This window comes from Periplaneta americana, chromosome 16 (genome assembly GCF_040183065.1).
Source record: "Periplaneta americana isolate PAMFEO1 chromosome 16, P.americana_PAMFEO1_priV1, whole genome shotgun sequence".
NCBI classification, from domain to species: domain Eukaryota; kingdom Metazoa; phylum Arthropoda; class Insecta; order Blattodea; family Blattidae; genus Periplaneta; species Periplaneta americana.
The window spans coordinates 164,774,110-164,794,000 of record NC_091132.1 but is presented as its reverse complement, the minus strand read 5'-3'; the positions used below and the strand labels follow the sequence as shown (position 1 = coordinate 164,794,000).

Here is a 19,891-nt window from a genome sequence, read left to right as displayed (position 1 = left end):
AGTCGGTTAAGGCGCTTGCCTACCGGATCCGGAGTTGCGCTCGGGCGCGGGTTCGATTCCCGCATCGGCTGATTACCTGATTGGTTTTTTTCTGAGATTTTCCCCAATCACAAGGCAAATGTCAGGTAATCTATGTCGAATCCTAGACCTCATCTTGCCAAATATCATCTCGCCGTCACCAATCCCAACGACGCTAAATAACATCGTAGTTGATACAGCGTCGTTAAATGGCGCACTAGCAGTATTTTGTTTCGTACTGGCAAGTACTCTAAGCATTATACCGTTGAACTATCGCATAACTTACCCCGACAATAAATCTATGGCAATATTATGGCTTTATTAATTTTTCGTACAGAATTATCTCTGTAATGTTTACAATTAATAATTGAGGAGAAAACTTCGCTCCGGCGCCGGGGATCGAACTCCGGTCCTTGGTTCTACGTACCAAGCGCTCTGACCACTGAGCTACGCCGAATTCAATCCACAGCACCGGATCGAACCTTCCTCCGTCAGTGTTTCCCTTTGTGGCTTGACTCCAAGTTAAGCAATATACTTTCGACATGTATGAGTGGGGAACATTCTGGGATCTGGAAATTGTCAAATTCGTGTACTTGAAAGTTTCTGGAACTGAACTGAATTCAAGTTTTCCTGAACTTGTCTTGCAAATTCTTCTGGACTGTTCTTTTTGTTGTTGATAAGGAAAATAATTGTTCTTTTAATGAACCTATCAGTCTTTGGTAGAGTACACGTCCTTTCCTGTAGTTGGTTTGATAAATTGAAAACTTCTTGTAAAACATCACAAATAAATGCTATATCAAGGAGAAGTTCCTGTGATGTTAGCTCTTTGAACAATCCTGTGATCTTTAACTTTTCTTGTCCCTTTTCTCCCTTTACTATTTGTTCAAAATGCTTTGTTTTTTTTTTTACTAGGTTATTTAGCGACGATGAATTGGTGACAGTGAGGTGGTATTTGGCGAGATGAGGCCGAGGATTCGCCTCATCTCGAATCCTCCTCGAAAACCTCGAAAAAAACCCAACCAGGTAATCAGCCCAAGCGGGGATCGAACCCGCGTCCAAGCGTAACGTCAGACCAGCAGACAAGTGCCTTAACTGACTGAGCCACGCCGGTGGCTTTGTAAAAGTTCCACACAGACAAAGTAGTTCTATAGCTACTTCAAATGAAGCGAATATAAAGTACTTTGCCAATTTTTTTAAACTGCACTCTCAGTTATGTTTTTGGTGATAGGCTATAAATAACATATAATGAAATTTGTCCACGTACGCCTGAAAGTGAAAGATGAAATTTTGGTACCAGACTGTCATTAATTGCAACCTCAAGCCATGGTTAAGGCAGTGCCATAAAATAATGTATGGAAATTGTTCCTTTAACAAAGTACTCACTACACATTTCCCTCCAAGACTTAAACCCGCTCCATCACTAACACACCACACTAATGGCTTGAAGAAATCCTTCATCTAAACCGTAAAAATCTAAGATGTTTAATAAAGCTTCCTCTATTGTCGTAGCTTTTTGATTTTATAGTCAGATAATTCCATAAAAATAGTAATGGCATCTCCATCTATGAGAGTTCTTATATACGTGAACAAAGTTGTCTTTTTACTTAAGGTACCGGTACTGCATTTGTGAACTAAACTTTACAGATTTTTACCCTCTTTCCCAGTATTTTAAAGTAGTGTTCAGTCTTTGCGCAATGCTTTTGCCCAAGGACGATGCGAAGAGCTCGATTCAGCATTTGCACTGCTTGTAGAAGAATGCTCAACTTCATGTTTGTAGGGACATGTGTCCACTGCAGTTCGGGGGGACCAAATTCGCTGAGTTGAAACCACGAAGGATTTTAAATATCTTGGCTCAGTAATGGCCAATGATAAAAAGGAATGGACAGATATACAAACACGCATGACGAAGGAAAATCAAACAAACTTTGCATTATTGGATATCCTGAAATCAAGATTTGTACATAAAAAAAATAACTTTCGAATCTATAAAACAATGATTAGAACGGTACTCTGTTATGGATGTGAAACTTGGGTAATGAGTAATAAGATAGAATCAGCCTCAGGTGCATTCCAAAGAAAGATATTGAGGAGGATAGTTGGACCAGTTAATGAAAATGGACAATGGAGGATAAGGTATAACCAGGAAGGAATGGAACAATATCTAGATATGGAGGTAGTGACACACATCAAACTCCGAAGATTGGAATGGGCTGGGCATATCAACAGAATGGAGAACCAGAGGATACCTAGGAAAATAATGGAGGGAAGGATATATGGTAAAAGACCGACAGGGAGACCGAAGGATAGATGGGCCGATGTAGTGAGAGAGGATGCTAGACAAGTTTTGGGAGGATTGGCGTGGAAGAGAACACCACTGGACAGATCTGATTGGAAGAGGAGAATAGAGGAGGTCAAGGCCATAGCAGAAGAAGAAGAAGAAATTCACGGAGTACGGCCCTGGATTTAGTAATTTCTCCTCGGATAACTTCGCACTTTCACTATTAATTATTAATATGGTTTAATGACCTTCGTAGTGGTTGAATTTTTGACAATGCAACGTTGCTGCTTTTTCATTATGACATGAGAACTTACTGCAGTCGAGTATTTCACTCTGTTATCAAAATTAATAGAAAAATTGAACTCCAGGAAAGATGAGACATTTACTCCAGCATCAATTATGTTACTTTCACATGTATAGAACGTATGTTCTTATTCCACAACAGAATTCTTTGTCTCTCTTGTGAATTTTATGAAATCTTGTGCCTGGGTTACTCATTCACAAGATAAAATATCTACGAAATGTTCCTGAGATCTCCTGAAAGAGAAGAATTTGAAGAAACAGTCCATTATTTTCCTTCATATGTAGATGGACTTAACCTGGTTCAAAATAATGTATTTGATGGAATTTCTTACTTGACGAAATATGCTAATTCAGAGAAAATAGCGAAATGAAAAGAAGAAAATGGTACTCCTTGCTGAAAATGAAATATATTTTAATTTTTTTTCTGTGAGAAAATAATTCCGTGAACTCCAGAAGTGAACTAGCCATGTGTTTTCCTGGAATTAATGCTCCGTTGTCTCCAGTGATTATTTTTTCTTCAATAAACATGATGTGGACTTCCAAAAAATCCACAATGAGTTAGAAAATGTTCGAGCCATAATTGCTATCTTAACCGACTTCAACATGACCTGTCAGAAATTCACTGCAAAATTGCAATCCAGAGAACACCTGCTGAAAAATATTCACTTTCCTGAAAAATACAGTTCTGTCAGCAGTAGGTAAAGTTACAAAATATCTTTTCTATACTGCCAGAAGAATGTCCTACGAAAGACATATTCCAGACATGTAAATACTTAAAAACAATGGGTGGAAAGACAAATAAATATATGTAATAATCAGGGAAAGGATTTATATGTAAATACATATTTACTTATAAAGCTAATATAATTTATATTTTGCATTATCTTTATGTTTCACAATGTGTAGGGTTGAAAAATCCTACTTTTATTTTCCATATTTTTCCATATTTTAGAGTTTAGTACATATTTTCGTTAATTTCCATATATTTTCCATATTTCATATAAAACAGTCCATATTATATTAGGTTTAACAATAAAACAAAACAAAATTCCATTAACTTTTAAAAATACATTTCAGCAATAGAGATTTAAACACATGTTCAGTAATCCCTTTAACATCAGAGTTATTTGAAAATTAGCAGTCCTATCAACAATGGGAAAGTAAGTTACAAAACTGTATTAATTTAATTTAAAATTTTTAACAGACTTCAGTTGTGCAGCTCAACAGTTAAATGCCAGTCAGAGTACACATAGGTTCAGTTTTGTAAATCATACTATAAAGACGGTAAATATGCCAAAAGTACGTCATTCAGTCAATTTAAAATCAAAACTAACAAGTTACATTTCAGAATTTAAAGAAGATGGTTTATCAACTGACAATAAAATATTATTTTGTAATTTGTGTCAGTGTGCAGTATCATCTACACAAAAGTTCCTGGTGCAACAACACATTACAACTAGTAAACATCAGGCCAACAAACAACTAAATTCCAAGCAGAGACAATTGTTTTTAACACAACCAACAACATCGAATGTAAGATCTGAGTTTAACATCGACCTGTGCCGTTCTCTCATCTCTGCTGATATTCCTCTCTACAAACTAAAGAATAAGGTCTTCAGGGAATTCCTTGAAAAATATACTCAACATACAATCCCGGATGAGTCAACACTTAGGAAGACGTATGCTCCATCCATCTACGATGAGACAATACAGAAGATAAGAGATGAAATTAAAGATAGTTCAATTTGGGTTTCCATTGATGAGACTCCCGACAAAGAAGGTAGACTTGTTGGTAATGTAGTTATCGGTTTGTTAAGTGAACAATATTCTGAACGAATTCTTTTACATTGTGATGTTCTAGAAAAGTGCAATAACAAAACTATAGTTAAACTGTTCAACGAAGCTATGGGTATCCTGTGGCCAAAGGGTATTATGTACGATAATGTGTTATTCTTTATTAGCGATGCTGCCCCTTATATGGTCAAAGCTGGACAAGCATTATCTGTTGTATATCCTAAATTGACTCATTTTACTTATGTGGCGCATGCATTTCATCGTGTGGCAGAAGTGGTCAGAGACAATTTCCCTAAAGTAGATTTGTTGATTTCATCAGTGAAAAAAGTATTTCTCAAAGCTCCCAGTAGAGTTAACGTGTTGAAAGAAATGTACCCTGAAATTCCATTGCCACCAAAGCCAATTTTAACTAGATGGGGTACATGGCTAGAAGCAGTTGAATATTATGCCGAACATATAGACTCTATTAACAATGTTCTCCTTGCATTGGACTCTGAAGATGCAGTCTCAATTGATACTGCGAAAACAGTTACCTGTGACATAAGTGTGAAGAATGACTTAGCTCACATTCAGCATACATTTTCATGCATCATAAAAACGCTCAAAAGTCTCCAAAATAGGCACCTTTCACTATCTGAAAGTTTTGAAATTATAAATAGTACTGTGGAACAACTGAATCGTGGTAGAGGTAAAGTTGCAGATGCAGTAAGAGCTAAGGTGGACACTGTACTTTCAAAAAACCCTGGATATGAAGAACTACAAAAGGTTGTTGCTGTGATGAGTGGTGAATCAACAGTGAAGATTAACTTGGACTTATCCCCAGCAGACATTGTGAAATTGAATTATGTACCAGTTACTTCTTGTGACGTCGAACGCTCTTTTAGTCAGTATAAATCTATCCTCAGAGACAATAGAAGAAGATTCACTTTTCAGCACTTGAAAGAAATGTTTGTAACCTATTGTTACGGTAACAGACAATAAAAATTGTGTTTTGTTGAAACTACATTGTAAGATAAGGTACGTCCATTATATTTTTTGTTTAGTTTGATTAAAATGTACCAATATTTAACGTACATAGTCATTTTTTTATAATTTTAAGTCCATATTTAATTCCATATTTTGGTAAAAATCCATATTTAATTCCATATTTTGGTAAAAATAACTACATATATATTTACATATTTCATATATTTTTAGTCCATATAAATCCGTTCCCTGGTAATAATATTTCTGTATACATCTAAAGCAAAATCAATTATTTTAAAACCGTAAAAATATCGAGAATTATAGAGAAAGACACAGAGAAAACAAAAAGAATTAATGTCAAGTACAACACATTATCAAATTAATAATACATCATGGGAATGTGTAGCTATGGCAACCATTAAGAGTGAGTATAACGAGTAATCTCGTTTTCAAATTAAAAAAAAGAGAGATAACAGACTGAAAGGCACTACAAATACTGTTGTAAAGATGCAGTATCCGTTACAATCAAAATACAAGGTAAACACTTCCAGAACACACACTGCACTCTTTGTGCTAAACTCACCTCAGGCTCACGTTTCACCACAGGAAATGAAATTGGTGCCGGATTTCCCTCAAATTTTATCTCAGATGTGAGATCTTGGTTGTGGTCCACGTATTCCTCCTTTATATCAGCCACAAGCTGATACAAAACATTCCGTTCCTGCAGTACAAAGAGACGTCTTAAATGAGCAATTTATTACAGGATGTTGGAAGAAGACTTCTAACGTTACAAGTTATTCTCAGTATGTCCGTATGCCACACCCTGATCTCAACCCACAGCAGAGGTCTGCATCGGACGTTTTCGCTCGAGCGCCAAGTAGTTCATAGTATAATCCGATAGGAAGCGCACATGCATGATGGGTAAAATTGTCGCGAGCGATTAATCCTCGGATGGCTTAAGCCGAACGTTAGACATTCTTTCTTGTTACAGTGATGAATGTGTAGGAACATCATACATGTTTATCATTTCAAAACTTTGCAGTGTTTAAGTAACCTCTCCATAGTACAACTACAAAACTTGCTTTAAAATGTAATATAAATGTGGTAGGTAAATGTTTGTTTTTTCCAACAGGAGTGATTTTGTTTTTGCCACATCTGATACAGTTAATTATGATACTTAATCACTTATTTAAAGTTTGTGTGACTGCAACCCATGTATATTTTTGTGTGGCTTGACTTTGTTTATACTGTTTTTTTTTTCTCTCTCTCTCTCTCTTTATTTTTTGTGTGGCTTTATTTTGTGTATAGTGTTTTTTTCTGTTTTTTTTTTCTATATTATTGTATTTGTATTACTGATGTTGTGGAAGAGAAGGCCTGATGGTCTTAACTACACCAGAATAAATAAATAAATAGATGTTATTGGATGAAAATGTAATTATTTTAAACTGAGAACATAATCACGATAATGCAAGAACCGTATCAAGTTTTCTAGTAATAATAATAATAACAATAATAATAATAATAATAATAATAATAATAATAATCTCTAATAATCAGTGTATCAATCTTCGCGTCTGTAAGAGTTTTGCAGTATGATTATTCGTTGTATTATATTTTCTGTGACATTATCTATGTACCTGTACTAATATTGTTATTAATCTACTGCTATATCAATAATATTTTGTAAAACGTTTCTACATCGTCGCAGTATATAGGCGGTACACTATGTATGAAAATATCATATTATACATGTGGTAAATCAAATATTGAATAATTATTAATTAGCAATAATAACTGTATATCGAAGTTTTTCAAACTATTTAATCATAACTTCATGTTACTGTTGTGGTACGTTCCATTAAGCATTTGTCATAAATGCAGAAAATAAAGCCTTATTTTTACCGTGTAAGCAAAACATATGTGAATCTTATCTGTCGCCTTCCATACAAGATAAAACATGTCGGTGAGATGACCTTGTACTGTGCTTCTATTTATTACAGGCCACGACCGATCTTATCTCACTCGAGGGTGCGACATTCGACCGAGTTCAAGCGAGCGATTTAACTCCAATGCAGCACTCTGATCCACAGCATATGCTTTACATTATGATGAATAAAGCCCTGATTCATATGCAAGTGCATATTTTCATGCAAAAACATTTGTTATACCGGTACATGTTATTAATGTCTGTGATCATGAATACGAAAAGTTAACTGTTATGTTAGGAGGTGAAACCATTCCGGAAGTTAACGAATGTAAATACCTATTAATAACATTTAGCAGCAATCTCGGCTGGGGGAACACGTTACTGACACAGTGGGAAAAGCATGGAGAGTGTTACACTTTGTGCTGAGGGTAATAAGAGATTGCATATAAATCACTAGTACGTCCAGTAATGGAATATGGTGCTGCATGTTGGGATGCTTAGAATTAGATCATAGATATATTTTTTTTAACGGTCAGAGGCCATTTTCCTAAAGATTGCTGTTTTGCAGGTTTCTTTTTTCTGTCTCTTTTTCCTAAATTAACACAAACACAACACCCATGTCTGAGGCGGGACTCGAACCCACAACCCTTCGGACCAAGCCGCAGAGTCATTGCGTGTCTCTACGGCTTGCGCCACCCAGGTCGGCAGGTTAAGACACTGGAAAAGATTAAGAAACGGGATCTCAAGCGTTGTCGTAATAATTCACCATTAAAATGGGGCACACTCACGGACCAGAGAACGCGAATTCGATTATGCGCAATGTTCAAAACATAGAGAGGTGAGCCTGCCTGAAGAGAAATAAAAAATACATTGCAGCTGCCAAATTACTCTTCAAGGAACGACCACTCATATAAATTGAGGGAAAGGAGAAAGAGGACGGACATTGAAATGTTTTCTTTCCTCAACCGTACTATCAGGGACTAGAATGCTTTATCTGCAGACTTAGTAAAGGCTCTACCAATAACCAAAAATGTATTTAAATATAGGGTTAAGGACTTTACTAATAGACGGTAGTATATTATACACACTATTTAAAGGGTGTAATTGATATTTGTTATTGAAGTGTTGTATCAGTGAAGAAGTGTGTTCTGTCAGTGAAGTGTGTTGTGTAAGTGAAGTGTGTTTCTGTCAGTGAAGCTTTATAGTTTATAGTGGCAGTGCAAAGTATTTGAACAGTGAAATGTTTTTGAAGTGTTAGTGACATCAGGATAGAATCAGTGAAATGTGTCGAGTTCCAGTGCAGTGAGTGAGTTGTCAGCGAAATGAGTGTAGTGCTGAATGGTACTTGTGCAGGTATGAACATATCATACTCGTGGGTTTTAGTTCGAACTTAGAGTTAAATTACAAATTAAACTTACTTCAAATGTTATTTTAAGTGATTGTGCTTCATTTACTTTAGGAAGCTGCCTGTTGTTATTATTATTATTATTATTATTATTATTATTAGTAATTTATATTTAATTGCATTTTTTATGAATTCTGTTTATTAAGTGTAATTAGTTACCACTTCCACCGGGTATATACTCATTTGCAGTGTGAATACATACATACATACATACATACATACATACATACATACTACATACATATGTTTTGCATATTTCGGCCATTTCTGTATATATTATACCGTAAACTGCAGGAATACTGAAAAAACGATGGTAACCACATAAACACGGCTGCTTTCCTATTTTGTGCTGGAACTCCCGACATTCTGTGTAGAAAGAACACAGCTTTGTTGCGTTTAGATGGTGGCACTAGTAGGCAGTACTTGTGTTACCTCCAAGTGAACACACCATCAGGTAGTGGGTGTTATAGAGAGAACAGTTTACCTCATTCTGATAAAAGAAATCACCTAAGCAGGAGGTAAGATATTTTGCACTGAATTTAAAGTTTATTTAATACATTCAAACAATACATTGCCGTTTCTGTATTATTTTCAATATTTAAGCAGCTTTGTTTTAATTTCACGTACATGATTTAATACCGAACAATGCCAGAAATTGAGAAGGAAAGAGTTCCGCAAAGAGGAAGAGATGTGACCCAAAAGCCATGAAAAAGGCAGTTTCAGATGTTAAAAGACTTAAACTAACGTACACACAAGCTGGAGCAAAAGTATGGTGTGCCGAAATCTACGCTACATGCAACTGTGAGTAGAAAATGGGAAACTCAGAACGTTGGGTGATCAACAGTATTAAGTGAAGATGAAGAGAAGCAGCTGATTGAAGGAATTGTAACTTATGACGAATGGAGGTATCCACGCCAGCAATATGATATTAGGTTGGTGGTTAAAGGATTTTTAGGTAAGCAGAATAGACAGGAAAAAAGATTCACGAACAATAAGCCAAGGCGTGGATACGTGACATCTCTTCTAAAAAGACACCCCGAAGTTAGTGTCCATACATCCAAAAATATAAAGGCTGTTAGGGCAGAAATATCTGAAGAAGTAATAAATAAATACTTTGATCAATTAGGTATCATATTATGCGAAGACGTGGATACGTTACATCTCTTCTAAAAAGACACTCCGATGTTAGTGCCCATACATCCAAAAATATAAAGGCAGTTAGGACAGAAATATCTGAAGAAGTAATAAATAAATACTTTGATCAATTAGGTATCATATTATGCGAAGACGTGGATACGTTACATGTCTTCTAAAAAGACACTCCGATGTTAGTGCCCATACATCCAAAAATATAAAGGCAGTTAGGACAGAAATATCTGAAGAAGTAATAAATAAATACTTTGATCAATTAGGTATCATATTATGCGAAGACGTGGATACGTTACATCTCTTCTAAAAAGACACTCCGATGTTAGTGTCCATACATCCAAAATTATAAAGGCAGTTAGGGCAGAAATATCTGAAGAAGTAATAAATGAATGCTTTGATCAAATAGATATCACACTTCAAGATGTTTTCCACAGAATCTGATCAAGTCCTCGAAAAAGACTGGATCATCAAATTAATGAAATTGTGACTTCTGTGGAAAAAGTAATTTCGAACCTCTCATTTATATCAATAAATGCTTGCATTCAATGGCTGAATAAATTTGTATCCTTGATTAATCAAATGGTTCTAGTCGTAAATACAGGCATAACGAAAGGTGTCCTTGAAATTATTTTCCATCATCCATTACAGATTTGTTGGTTACACCCTTATTCGAGGGAGGTCTTCAATTATGATGAAACCGGCTTCAGTGATGATCCTGGCAATGCTAGTGTAATAGTTAAAAAGGGCTTTAAGCATCCATATAGGATATTAGACACGTCAAAATCAAGTACTACTGCTACGATGGCTGTCACAGGTGACGAAAAAATCTTACCATCATGTGTTGTATACAAAGCGAAGAATGTGTATTCCACCTGGATTGAGAATGATCCACGAGGACCTTGTTACAACCGTAGTGAATCAGGGTGGTTTGATATGAAATTATTTGAAGAATGGTTCATCTCCATATGTGTCCTTTACCTGAGAAAATTACAGGACCAAAGGTGCTTTTACGTGTCAAATTGTGTAGCCACTTATCTGTAAATATAATACGGCTGTGCCAGCAAAATAACATTAGATACATGATTCTTCCTCTAAATTCAACACATATACTTCAGCCATTAGACGTAACTTTTTTTCAGATCAATAAAGAGAGACTGGTGTACATCGTCTCTGAATGGAAGAAATTGTAAAGGGGAGATCTGCCAAAATCAGAATTTCTTAATCTTCCTGAGAAGATTTCTGGAAATACAATTATTAAGAACATATGTTCAGTGTTCAAGGCTTGTGACCTCTTGGAAAGACAACGAGTTTTAAAGAAGTACCAACTGCAGCAAAGAAAGCAAATGACCAATCAGAGAAGTCACGGTCGGAATTCGTGGTTGAAAACCATCTCAATAAGTTAAGAAAGAAAAGAAGCCACCCTCAAAACGCAGAAGAGGGAAAAGAGTGATTATTCTTCCAGGAGAGTCAGTCTGTTTGGAAGATTTTGGAAACAAAACTTGTACGAGAAAGATATTTTTCTGTATAGAAAATAAATAAATATTTTGGTAATTCTTCATTTTTCATTAAGATATGCATTGTTTACATTAAATTGCAAATGAATACAAATCATATGCTTCAATCCTTCAAATTTTGTTTTATTTACCTTATAACGTTTACATCCTTGCTCAAACGAAGAGGCTATCTAATAATTAATTGATGAATGCGCATTCTGTATTACAACATTATCCTATGTTTGACAGTGAAATAATTGGGTTTGTTCGGTATTAATGCCTAACAGCCTGTTGAGAATTAAAATAATGAGACAAACAATTTTGATATTAAACATAGTTGACTAAACCCATGGTGTGGAGTGAGAGAAGGCACCGTAAGCATTTTAAAATATTTTTTGTACTTTTTCCAAAGGGGAAATAATATTTTATTGATTTATAGGTTATTTCTGTTTGGTATTACCGCTGTTTAACATACTATTGTGTATATATTGTAGCATATTTTCAAGATCGTCTTGCATTAACCCTAAAATTTGCATAGTTTTATACAAAATAAAAGCAATAAGAGTCTGGGCTCTTCTGATGTCAGCACGTAATATTTTTTAATTCACTGTATTCGATGGCTAGAAATTTCTTGTGTATGTAGGAAAGCTGTGGAAAGAACCAATGCCTGCTTCTGTTCAGTTGAACTACTGCACAAAAAGAAACATTCCCAAGCATCTCAACCTACTTATCACCCCTACCCTCCTTTTCTATGTTTCATTTATTGTGAGCTGGCGCACATGCAGCATTTTGCTAAATTTGAAACCTATTCTGGAATCCATTCTAAAACAGCTGCATTATTTATCGTAACGTTACAAAATATCCTTGCTCTATTGGTAAGACAGAGTTATACAAAGGATATATTGTAAATACGTACATAAATACTTAAAACAATGGGTGAATAAGAAATAGACAGGTGATAATGTTTGTACATACATCTAAAAGAAAATCAATTATTTAGAAACGGTAAAAAGTATTACGAGTTTCAGAAACAGACACAGAGGAGGCAAAAAGTCGTGGGAATGTGTAGCTTGGCGACCATTAAGAGTAAGCATAACAAGTAATTCTGTTTTGATATTTAAAACATAAAACGAGCCAACAGTTCAACATTAGTTCTTTGCAACATGACGTAATTTGTAACAAGACGAAGTGATAAGTGTTTCTTGTCTCCATTATAGAGTAAAAGGCACTGCAAGTATTGTTGTAAAGGGACAGTGTCCATAACAATCAAATAAAAGATCAACACTGGAAGAAGAACACACAGAGCATTCTTGTGCTCCACTCACCTCTGGTTCACGTTTCATCATAGAGAACGAAACTGGGTTCGGTTCTCTCTCTTCTTTTATGTCAGATAGGAGCTCAGGGCTCTGGTTCACATATTCCTCTTTTATAGCAGTCACATGCTGATCCAAGGAATTCCGATCCTGCAGTACAAAGAGACATATTAAATTATAAATTTCTTACAGGATGTTAGAAGGCGACTTCTAAAGTTACAAGCTGCTCTCTACATTAATATTTTAAGGAGAAAAATTCGCCCCGGCGCCAAGGATCAAATCCGGATCCTTGACATCAACCCCTTTGATTTGATTACCCCCCTTGAATTGATTACCTTGTTGGGTTTTTCCGAGGTTTTCCCCAAACAAAAGGCAAATGCCGTGTAATAATTTGGCGAATCCTCGGATCTCACCTCATTGCACTACATCTCGCCAAAATATTTAAAAAAATTGCACAAAACTGTAAAAATTGTACAAAAATACTAAATTGTAAAACTGTAAAAATTTGTAAAAATTGTAATTGTAATATTGTAAAATTTTGACTTGTTCCACATCTTAAAGCTTCATTGCTCATGTAAGATCTATGGAATAAAATAAATGAATGAATGAATTAAAATATTAATTGTCAATATTACAGATATAATCTATAATATTCTCATAGCTGCAGTACATATATTTGTACAGATTACTGTGCACGTAACTGTGGAATCCCGGCCAAACAAATCACTCAGCTGAGTGCGCTCCTAGTATAATGGCAGTTGACATTGTACATATACGTCAATATATATGCCTAACTTCGAGTCAGGACACAAAGTGAAACATTGAAGGAGGAGGGTTCGGTCCGGTGCTGTGGATTGAATTCGGCGTAGCTCAGTGGTCAGAGCGCTTGGTACGTAGACCCAAGGACCCGGGTTCGATCCCCGGCGCCGGAGCGAATTTTTCTCCTTAAAACATTCATTGTCAATATTACAGATATTATTCTGTAGGACAAATTAATACATCTATAATATGCTCTCTATATGCCTGCATGCTACAGCTTGATTATGCCAGCAACATCATGATGAATAGGAGCATGATTCATATGCAATGTTAATTTTTCATGCAAAACATTTATTTGATTTGTTATGAACGTCTGTGATATGCACATTTAGGTCACTGCTGTATATATTATTGTCCATATACTATAACATATTTTCAAGACTGTGATGAATTAAACCCAAAATTTGAGTAGTTACTTCAAAAAACAATGACAATGACAATGATACCAACAAGGCACAACTTTTGAGGCAACTATGCCAGGTGATAATACGGTATGGTGGCCAGTTCCTTTCCCCCTTTCACTTCAGTATATCTCGTTATTTTCGTAAAGTTTAACAAACAATGAAGACATATGGCCCCCAATGCCTTTACGACATGGCCGACGTAAAGACAACATAACAATTACGTGAACAAAATTATGATGAAAACAATAATTACACACAATTGCAAGATATCCTATTTTAAAAAGGGCACATCCGCACTTATTTACAATATCATCTACACCGAAATGACGACTCACGGTAAGAATACAATGTAGGCCTATTTGATTTAAGGGGAGAGGATGGTATTTTTTGGTGAAAAATGAGTAAATTTTGAAAAAAAAAAAAAAAAAAAATTTTTAATAATGTGTGATATATGTGGAATGCATTGCATAACATTTTGAGGGCATTTGTGACCTTATCGCCATTTTTAAACTTCCTGTGGTGCACAGGTGCTTTAGAAAGCGAAAATCGTTTAATTTTTAACGGACTTTTTGTATATGCATTTCTAGATTCCCCCATACGTGCTACATGCCCTGCCAATCTCAAATGTCTGCATTTAATAGTTCTAATTATGTCAGGTGAAGAATGCAATGTGTGCAGTTCTGTGTTGTGTAACTTTCTCCATTCTCCTGTAACTTCATTCCTCTTAGCCCCAAATATTTTCCTAAGCATCTTATTCTCGAACACCCTTAATTTCTGTTCCTCTCTCAAGGTGAGAGCCCCAATTTCACAATATAATAATAATAATAATAATAATAATAATAATAATAATAATAATAATAATAATAACAGCTAAACAAGAAAAAGAACAGCAGAGACAATCGCGGTAACAGTAATATAGCGATAATACTGTGGAGCTACATGTGTCCCTGAATTTCAGGTAAAAATCTAGAAACCTTAAATTAGAATGGCAGTATAAATCTATAAATGCGCATAGTAATTAGTAAACAGGAATGAGGGAGTAGACATGGAGATAAAAATGGTCTTACATCTGGTGACGGTTGACTCTCTTCTTTAACAGCGTCATCACATGACTGTACTGTCAAAGGGACGACCTCGGGTTCCGTCTTGATAGCATCCATTACAACTGAAAGCACAGTGTCAGAAAATTACCTGTTTGCTGTTTATGAGCTGTTATACTTTTATACTCACAACTGGATTTGCATGAAAATGGGAGATTTTAGTGTTAATACTCGCAAATATGTTACATAGAGGAGAAGGTAGAAATATGGGCTACCATTTTCTTTTCCTCATAATAATGGAAAATGGTGTGGCATATTGCTTGGATATCTTTATTGACATACAAAATAATTATTCATATACAATATTTCAAGTCTTAAAGGTCAATAGTTGCAATAGATATTTGCATATAATTACTTTTTGAAAGAAATACGAAGTGGTCCTTTATAGGTAGTGGGGTCCAAATATCTGCTACCACAAAAATTTGAAAATAACATTGGAAAAACAACAAAGAAACATAAGTGGGAAACCTGTGTCACACCAATGGCAATATTCTGTAACAAATAACACAAATCACGATAGTGAAAATATGGGACGTGTTAACGTGCTGGTAATATGGACTATCTATCCAATATTTGACTTATAGCAGAAGCCCATATTAGCAGCATTGACTCAAGAAGGTTTCTAAGAGTATGTATGGCAATTGTTGTTCTAAATAAATCTTATTCTTATGCCATGTGATAGAGCTATTCTTAATCAGTGCAACACATCAAGCGTGATTTCTAAACACGAAATATGTTTTTTTTTTTTTTTCAATTAAATTGAAATTACATACCTGCAAAAACTTAGAAAATTATGAAAACCACAAAGAACACACCACATCCACACCACAAAGGTAGGCTAACTGGTTTGTCTCTTAGTGCACGCAGACTGATGGACACGAGATGTTCTTTTAGAACTTTTTCTCTAGGTGAAAACACCATATATAGTAAAAAAACGAGGTAGCGAATATTAGCCACCGGCATAGCTCGGTCTGTTAAGGCGCTTGCTGCCGATTTGGAGTTGCGCTCAGGCGCGGGTTCGATTACCGCTTGGGCTGATTACCTGGTTGGTTTCTTCCGAGGTTTTCCCCAACCGTAAGGCAAATATCAGGTAATCTATGGCGAATCCTCGGTCTCATCTCGCCAAACATCATCTCGCTATCACCAATTTCATCGACGCTAAATAACCTCGTAGTTAATACAGCGTCGTTAAATAACCAAGTAAAACAAAAAAAGATCATATTACCACGCCTAGCCCATATTTCCTCCTTTTCTTCTATTATATCTGTTTTTGGTGATTTAAGCATAATATATAAGGGTTATGGTGAAAGTATAATGGAGTTACAGGGACTTGCAGGTAGAGCAAGTATTAATACACAAATATATAAATAAGACACCATTCTAGTACTCATATTCATTAGAAGACAGTTACTAATAAATAAATAAATAAAAACGATTTTAAACTGGTTTGGCCATATCCAGGATAGAATCTGTGAATGTCTTGTAGCACAGTTTATCAATGTTACTGTATTCGCGTCTAATATATGAAATGACAATGCGAAGTTTTTAACTGTAATAATACGGACATCGTTCGTAAATTGTACTTTGAGAAAAGTCCGCCGAGTTAGCTCTACCTCGGAACTAGGAGAGATGGAGGTGCACAACTTTTAATCACTAAATTGTGCACCAATATCCCTCAGTTAAGTCCCAAATCTCTCTGCAGTGTATATTAAGAGAAGGCATATGTCACTGTTGATAGTGCTTCGTCTGTCGGACCGGGAACGTTAAGCCTGGCGACCTCCTTGGTGCTATTCGACAGGAGTAGGCCACGTGCCGGCACCGGGTTTACCTTCATCATCGTCCCCACTCACTCCCTAAACTACACTTACAAGAAAACTTACACATACACTCACCCTAGTATACGCCATAACACACACAAATACATATCATGCATAACGTGGCCCTCTGAAGTGGTGTACAACTTCAAAAAGAGTCACAATGCTGCCATCTAACCGCAGTATGCGGAACCCACATCACGCAAGTGAAGTGGGTAGGCATTAGACACACACACACACACACACTTCGAGGTAATTTCATTAGTAGCTTACACGAATAAATTAAGGGTAATTTGTCTCGATAGTTCAAAGACATTATATTTTGTAAATTATTTCAAGGGAGAATATTCAACAATGTTATGGTCTGATGTTTAATGTTGAAGTTGAAAGACTACCAAGCAGAAGGTTCCCAGATCGAGTTAGTTAGTTAGTTAGTTAGTTAGTTAGTTAGTTAGTTAGTTAGTTAGTTAGTTAGTTAGTTAGTTAGTGGGGTTTAAAAAGGACGCGTCAGCTACTATGGCTATTTGCGCCCTTATCTAAAATCTTTCACTAAACACAAACACAATACAATAACCAGAATGCTTAAAAGAACTAAAAAGCGTTGTCACGGTCCCAGATCGAATCGCTGTGATTTCAATATGACAAGTAAAATTAAAATATATAAATACGTATTAATACTGAAGTGCATCGATAGTAACAGAGTGAGAAGGAAGAGGGGAAGGAGAAAGAGAGGGGGGTGGGAAAAGGAGATGAAGGAGAAAGGGGACAAAAGTGTAAAATTATTTCTCTTTTCCGAATTTCATTGCCATAAGACACGAGTTAATGCATAACTGGCTTATATGAGAAACGGTTGGATTCAAATGTAACACTACGCCGTTTTATAGTTAATAAATGAACATCAATAGAAACATACGCAAAGCAGAAAAGTCATTACCGGCAGCCTGTATCTATTAGGCCTAGGTTAGAATTGTAATCATAATTCCTAAATGAAATAAGTGGATGCTAATTAAGAATATTTCAAAGCTTTCGTTGTTTCCACAGTGACAAACACACGCATACCATTGTGAAATTAACGTTGGAAGAAGTGAACCATTCGACACGAGACTATCTACCGTTATCATTTAGATTCAACCTTCCATTGTAGTAAAATTTCAATACATATATACGAAAATTAAACATAACATGAGCATGTCTTGGTTTGTATAACGGTGACAGATCAATGAGCAATTCCAATAACGAAAATGTTCCACACTCATATCATACATACCTGTGGTAATGACGTCGAAACTTATAATATTTCAGTTATCCAGTCTACGATGAAGAAGAGAGCCGATGTATAATGGCGAACGCGCGCAAGCTACTACCAGAGTCTAGTACATACAGTCACGAAACTCAATACGTAGTAAAAATGCATCATTAAATAGTTGCTAACCACTAGGATCGCTAATATCGCCTCGTTACAGACAATGCGGCACAGTCTATTGTTACTAGCCCCCTCACAACTCAAGCTTCGTGACTGTATATACTAGACTGTGCTACTAAGTGAAACAAATTAACATTTAACGATGAGAGAAAAGCTATTATCTTGTATTTGAAAAGCTAATAGGATGTAATACGAAATCGTGGACGTAGTCTGGAGATTGACACCAGAGTCGCACTGATACGAAGCTACGGATAATGATGAACTATTTCTATCAAGTTAATATGGATTATGAATTCTCTGAACTTGGATGTAAACATCATAAACAAAATTAAGTGTGTGTGTGTGTATATATATGCTCGAAGGTGTGGGTTCGATTCCGGGCCAGGTCGATGGCATTTAAGTGTGTTTAAATGCGACAGGCTCATGTCAGTAGAATTACTGGCATGTAAAAAGAACTCCTGCGGGACAAAATTCCAGGGCACCAGCGACGCTGAAATAACTTCTGCAGTTCTGAGCATCGTTAAGTAAACCATAATATAAATTTTTAAAAGTGCACTACATTATTTCTGACTGAAAAAATATAGATACTAATGTAAACAATTCAAAACTAAAGACAAATATATAAAATATATTTCTTATCTCTTATACGCCACATATTTACATGCACTACTCCCGATAAGAAGGAAAATTTGGGTTAGGAATAGTCCGTATACGTATCAGACTGCTTTACGTATATATGAACAAGGGTATTAGCCAGAACCTAAATCAGAGGAAATCTTGTATATATGATTGTAAAAAAGTATAGTCGGTACTTGTCTACTTCATTTCTAAGTCTGCTTGTCTATTTTCTAAATTCAAACTACGTTAAATAAATCCTAGAGTCCCCGGGTCTCTATGTCCGGGCTTGTTTCGAAAAATAAACTAGGCCTATATAGTGACATGTTTGCTACTTAATCTTAGATACTATTTTTTTTTCGTTGTTGGTAACTCTATGGCATCTATTAGATGCTTTATGGTTGTGCTAACAGATGGAGTTACTTGTCAACAATGTGACGCTGAAACGTATGTTCAGGTTACTGCCCAGTGACAGTCCTGATGTATTTTATATCTTTATGATTAGTTAATTAATTTTAACCCGGCACACTCACATTCATACAAATTTCCAGACTCTAGACACCCAGGTAATTTTTCTTCAAGACAAATTCACCGGGAATCCAACCCAGGATCTCCGGATCTGCAAGCCAAAATGCTGGCCAACAGACCACGAAGGCAGTCCTTAGATACTATTACGAACAGTTTAATTATATTACCAGTACTCAAATTCGACGGCTTAATGTGAAACTAGCGTTACTGTAATAGATATTTTATTCACAACAAAATTCTATACAGAGAATACGCTTATTTCACATGAAATATACCATTATGTTTTGAAAATTCAGATTTTATTTTACAATTCATATAGATGACAAGGGTACAAAAACAAAAAGAAAGAGCTTTGAATTTATTTAGTTATTATGCTTCTTAAATATCAAACTAACATACTTCTCTTTAAGTTTAAATATAGCCTATGTATTTGTTCTCATAGCGAGTCGCTAGATGGCAATGGCGATGCTGTCGCTAACCACATGTGTCTTATTAATCATTACTTTCCACTATTGTAGTAGTAAGCTATTTGTTATTACATA

At 35.6% G+C, this 19,891-nt stretch overlaps 1 protein-coding gene and 1 non-coding gene across 3 annotated transcripts in view; one reads left to right on the top strand and one right to left on the bottom strand.

The window, feature by feature from the left end:
• Nucleotides 1-19,891, bottom strand: part of LOC138691758 (zinc finger protein 665-like) — a 45,133-nt gene that overhangs the window by 14,601 nt on the left and 10,641 nt on the right. For both annotated transcript variants that reach the window (XM_069814103.1, XM_069814104.1), the window contains 3 exons: nucleotides 14,937-15,034; nucleotides 12,659-12,796; nucleotides 5,943-6,080 (listed from right to left, as the gene is read on the bottom strand). In XM_069814103.1, coding sequence (XP_069670204.1) covers nucleotides 5,943-6,080; nucleotides 12,659-12,796; nucleotides 14,937-15,034 — 374 coding nt within the window. The remainder of the gene's footprint in view (nucleotides 1-5,942; nucleotides 6,081-12,658; nucleotides 12,797-14,936; nucleotides 15,035-19,891) is intronic.
• Nucleotides 13,506-13,578, top strand: TRNAT-CGU (transfer RNA threonine (anticodon CGU)). The gene has a single exon. It is a non-coding gene; the product is annotated as a tRNA-Thr (tRNA).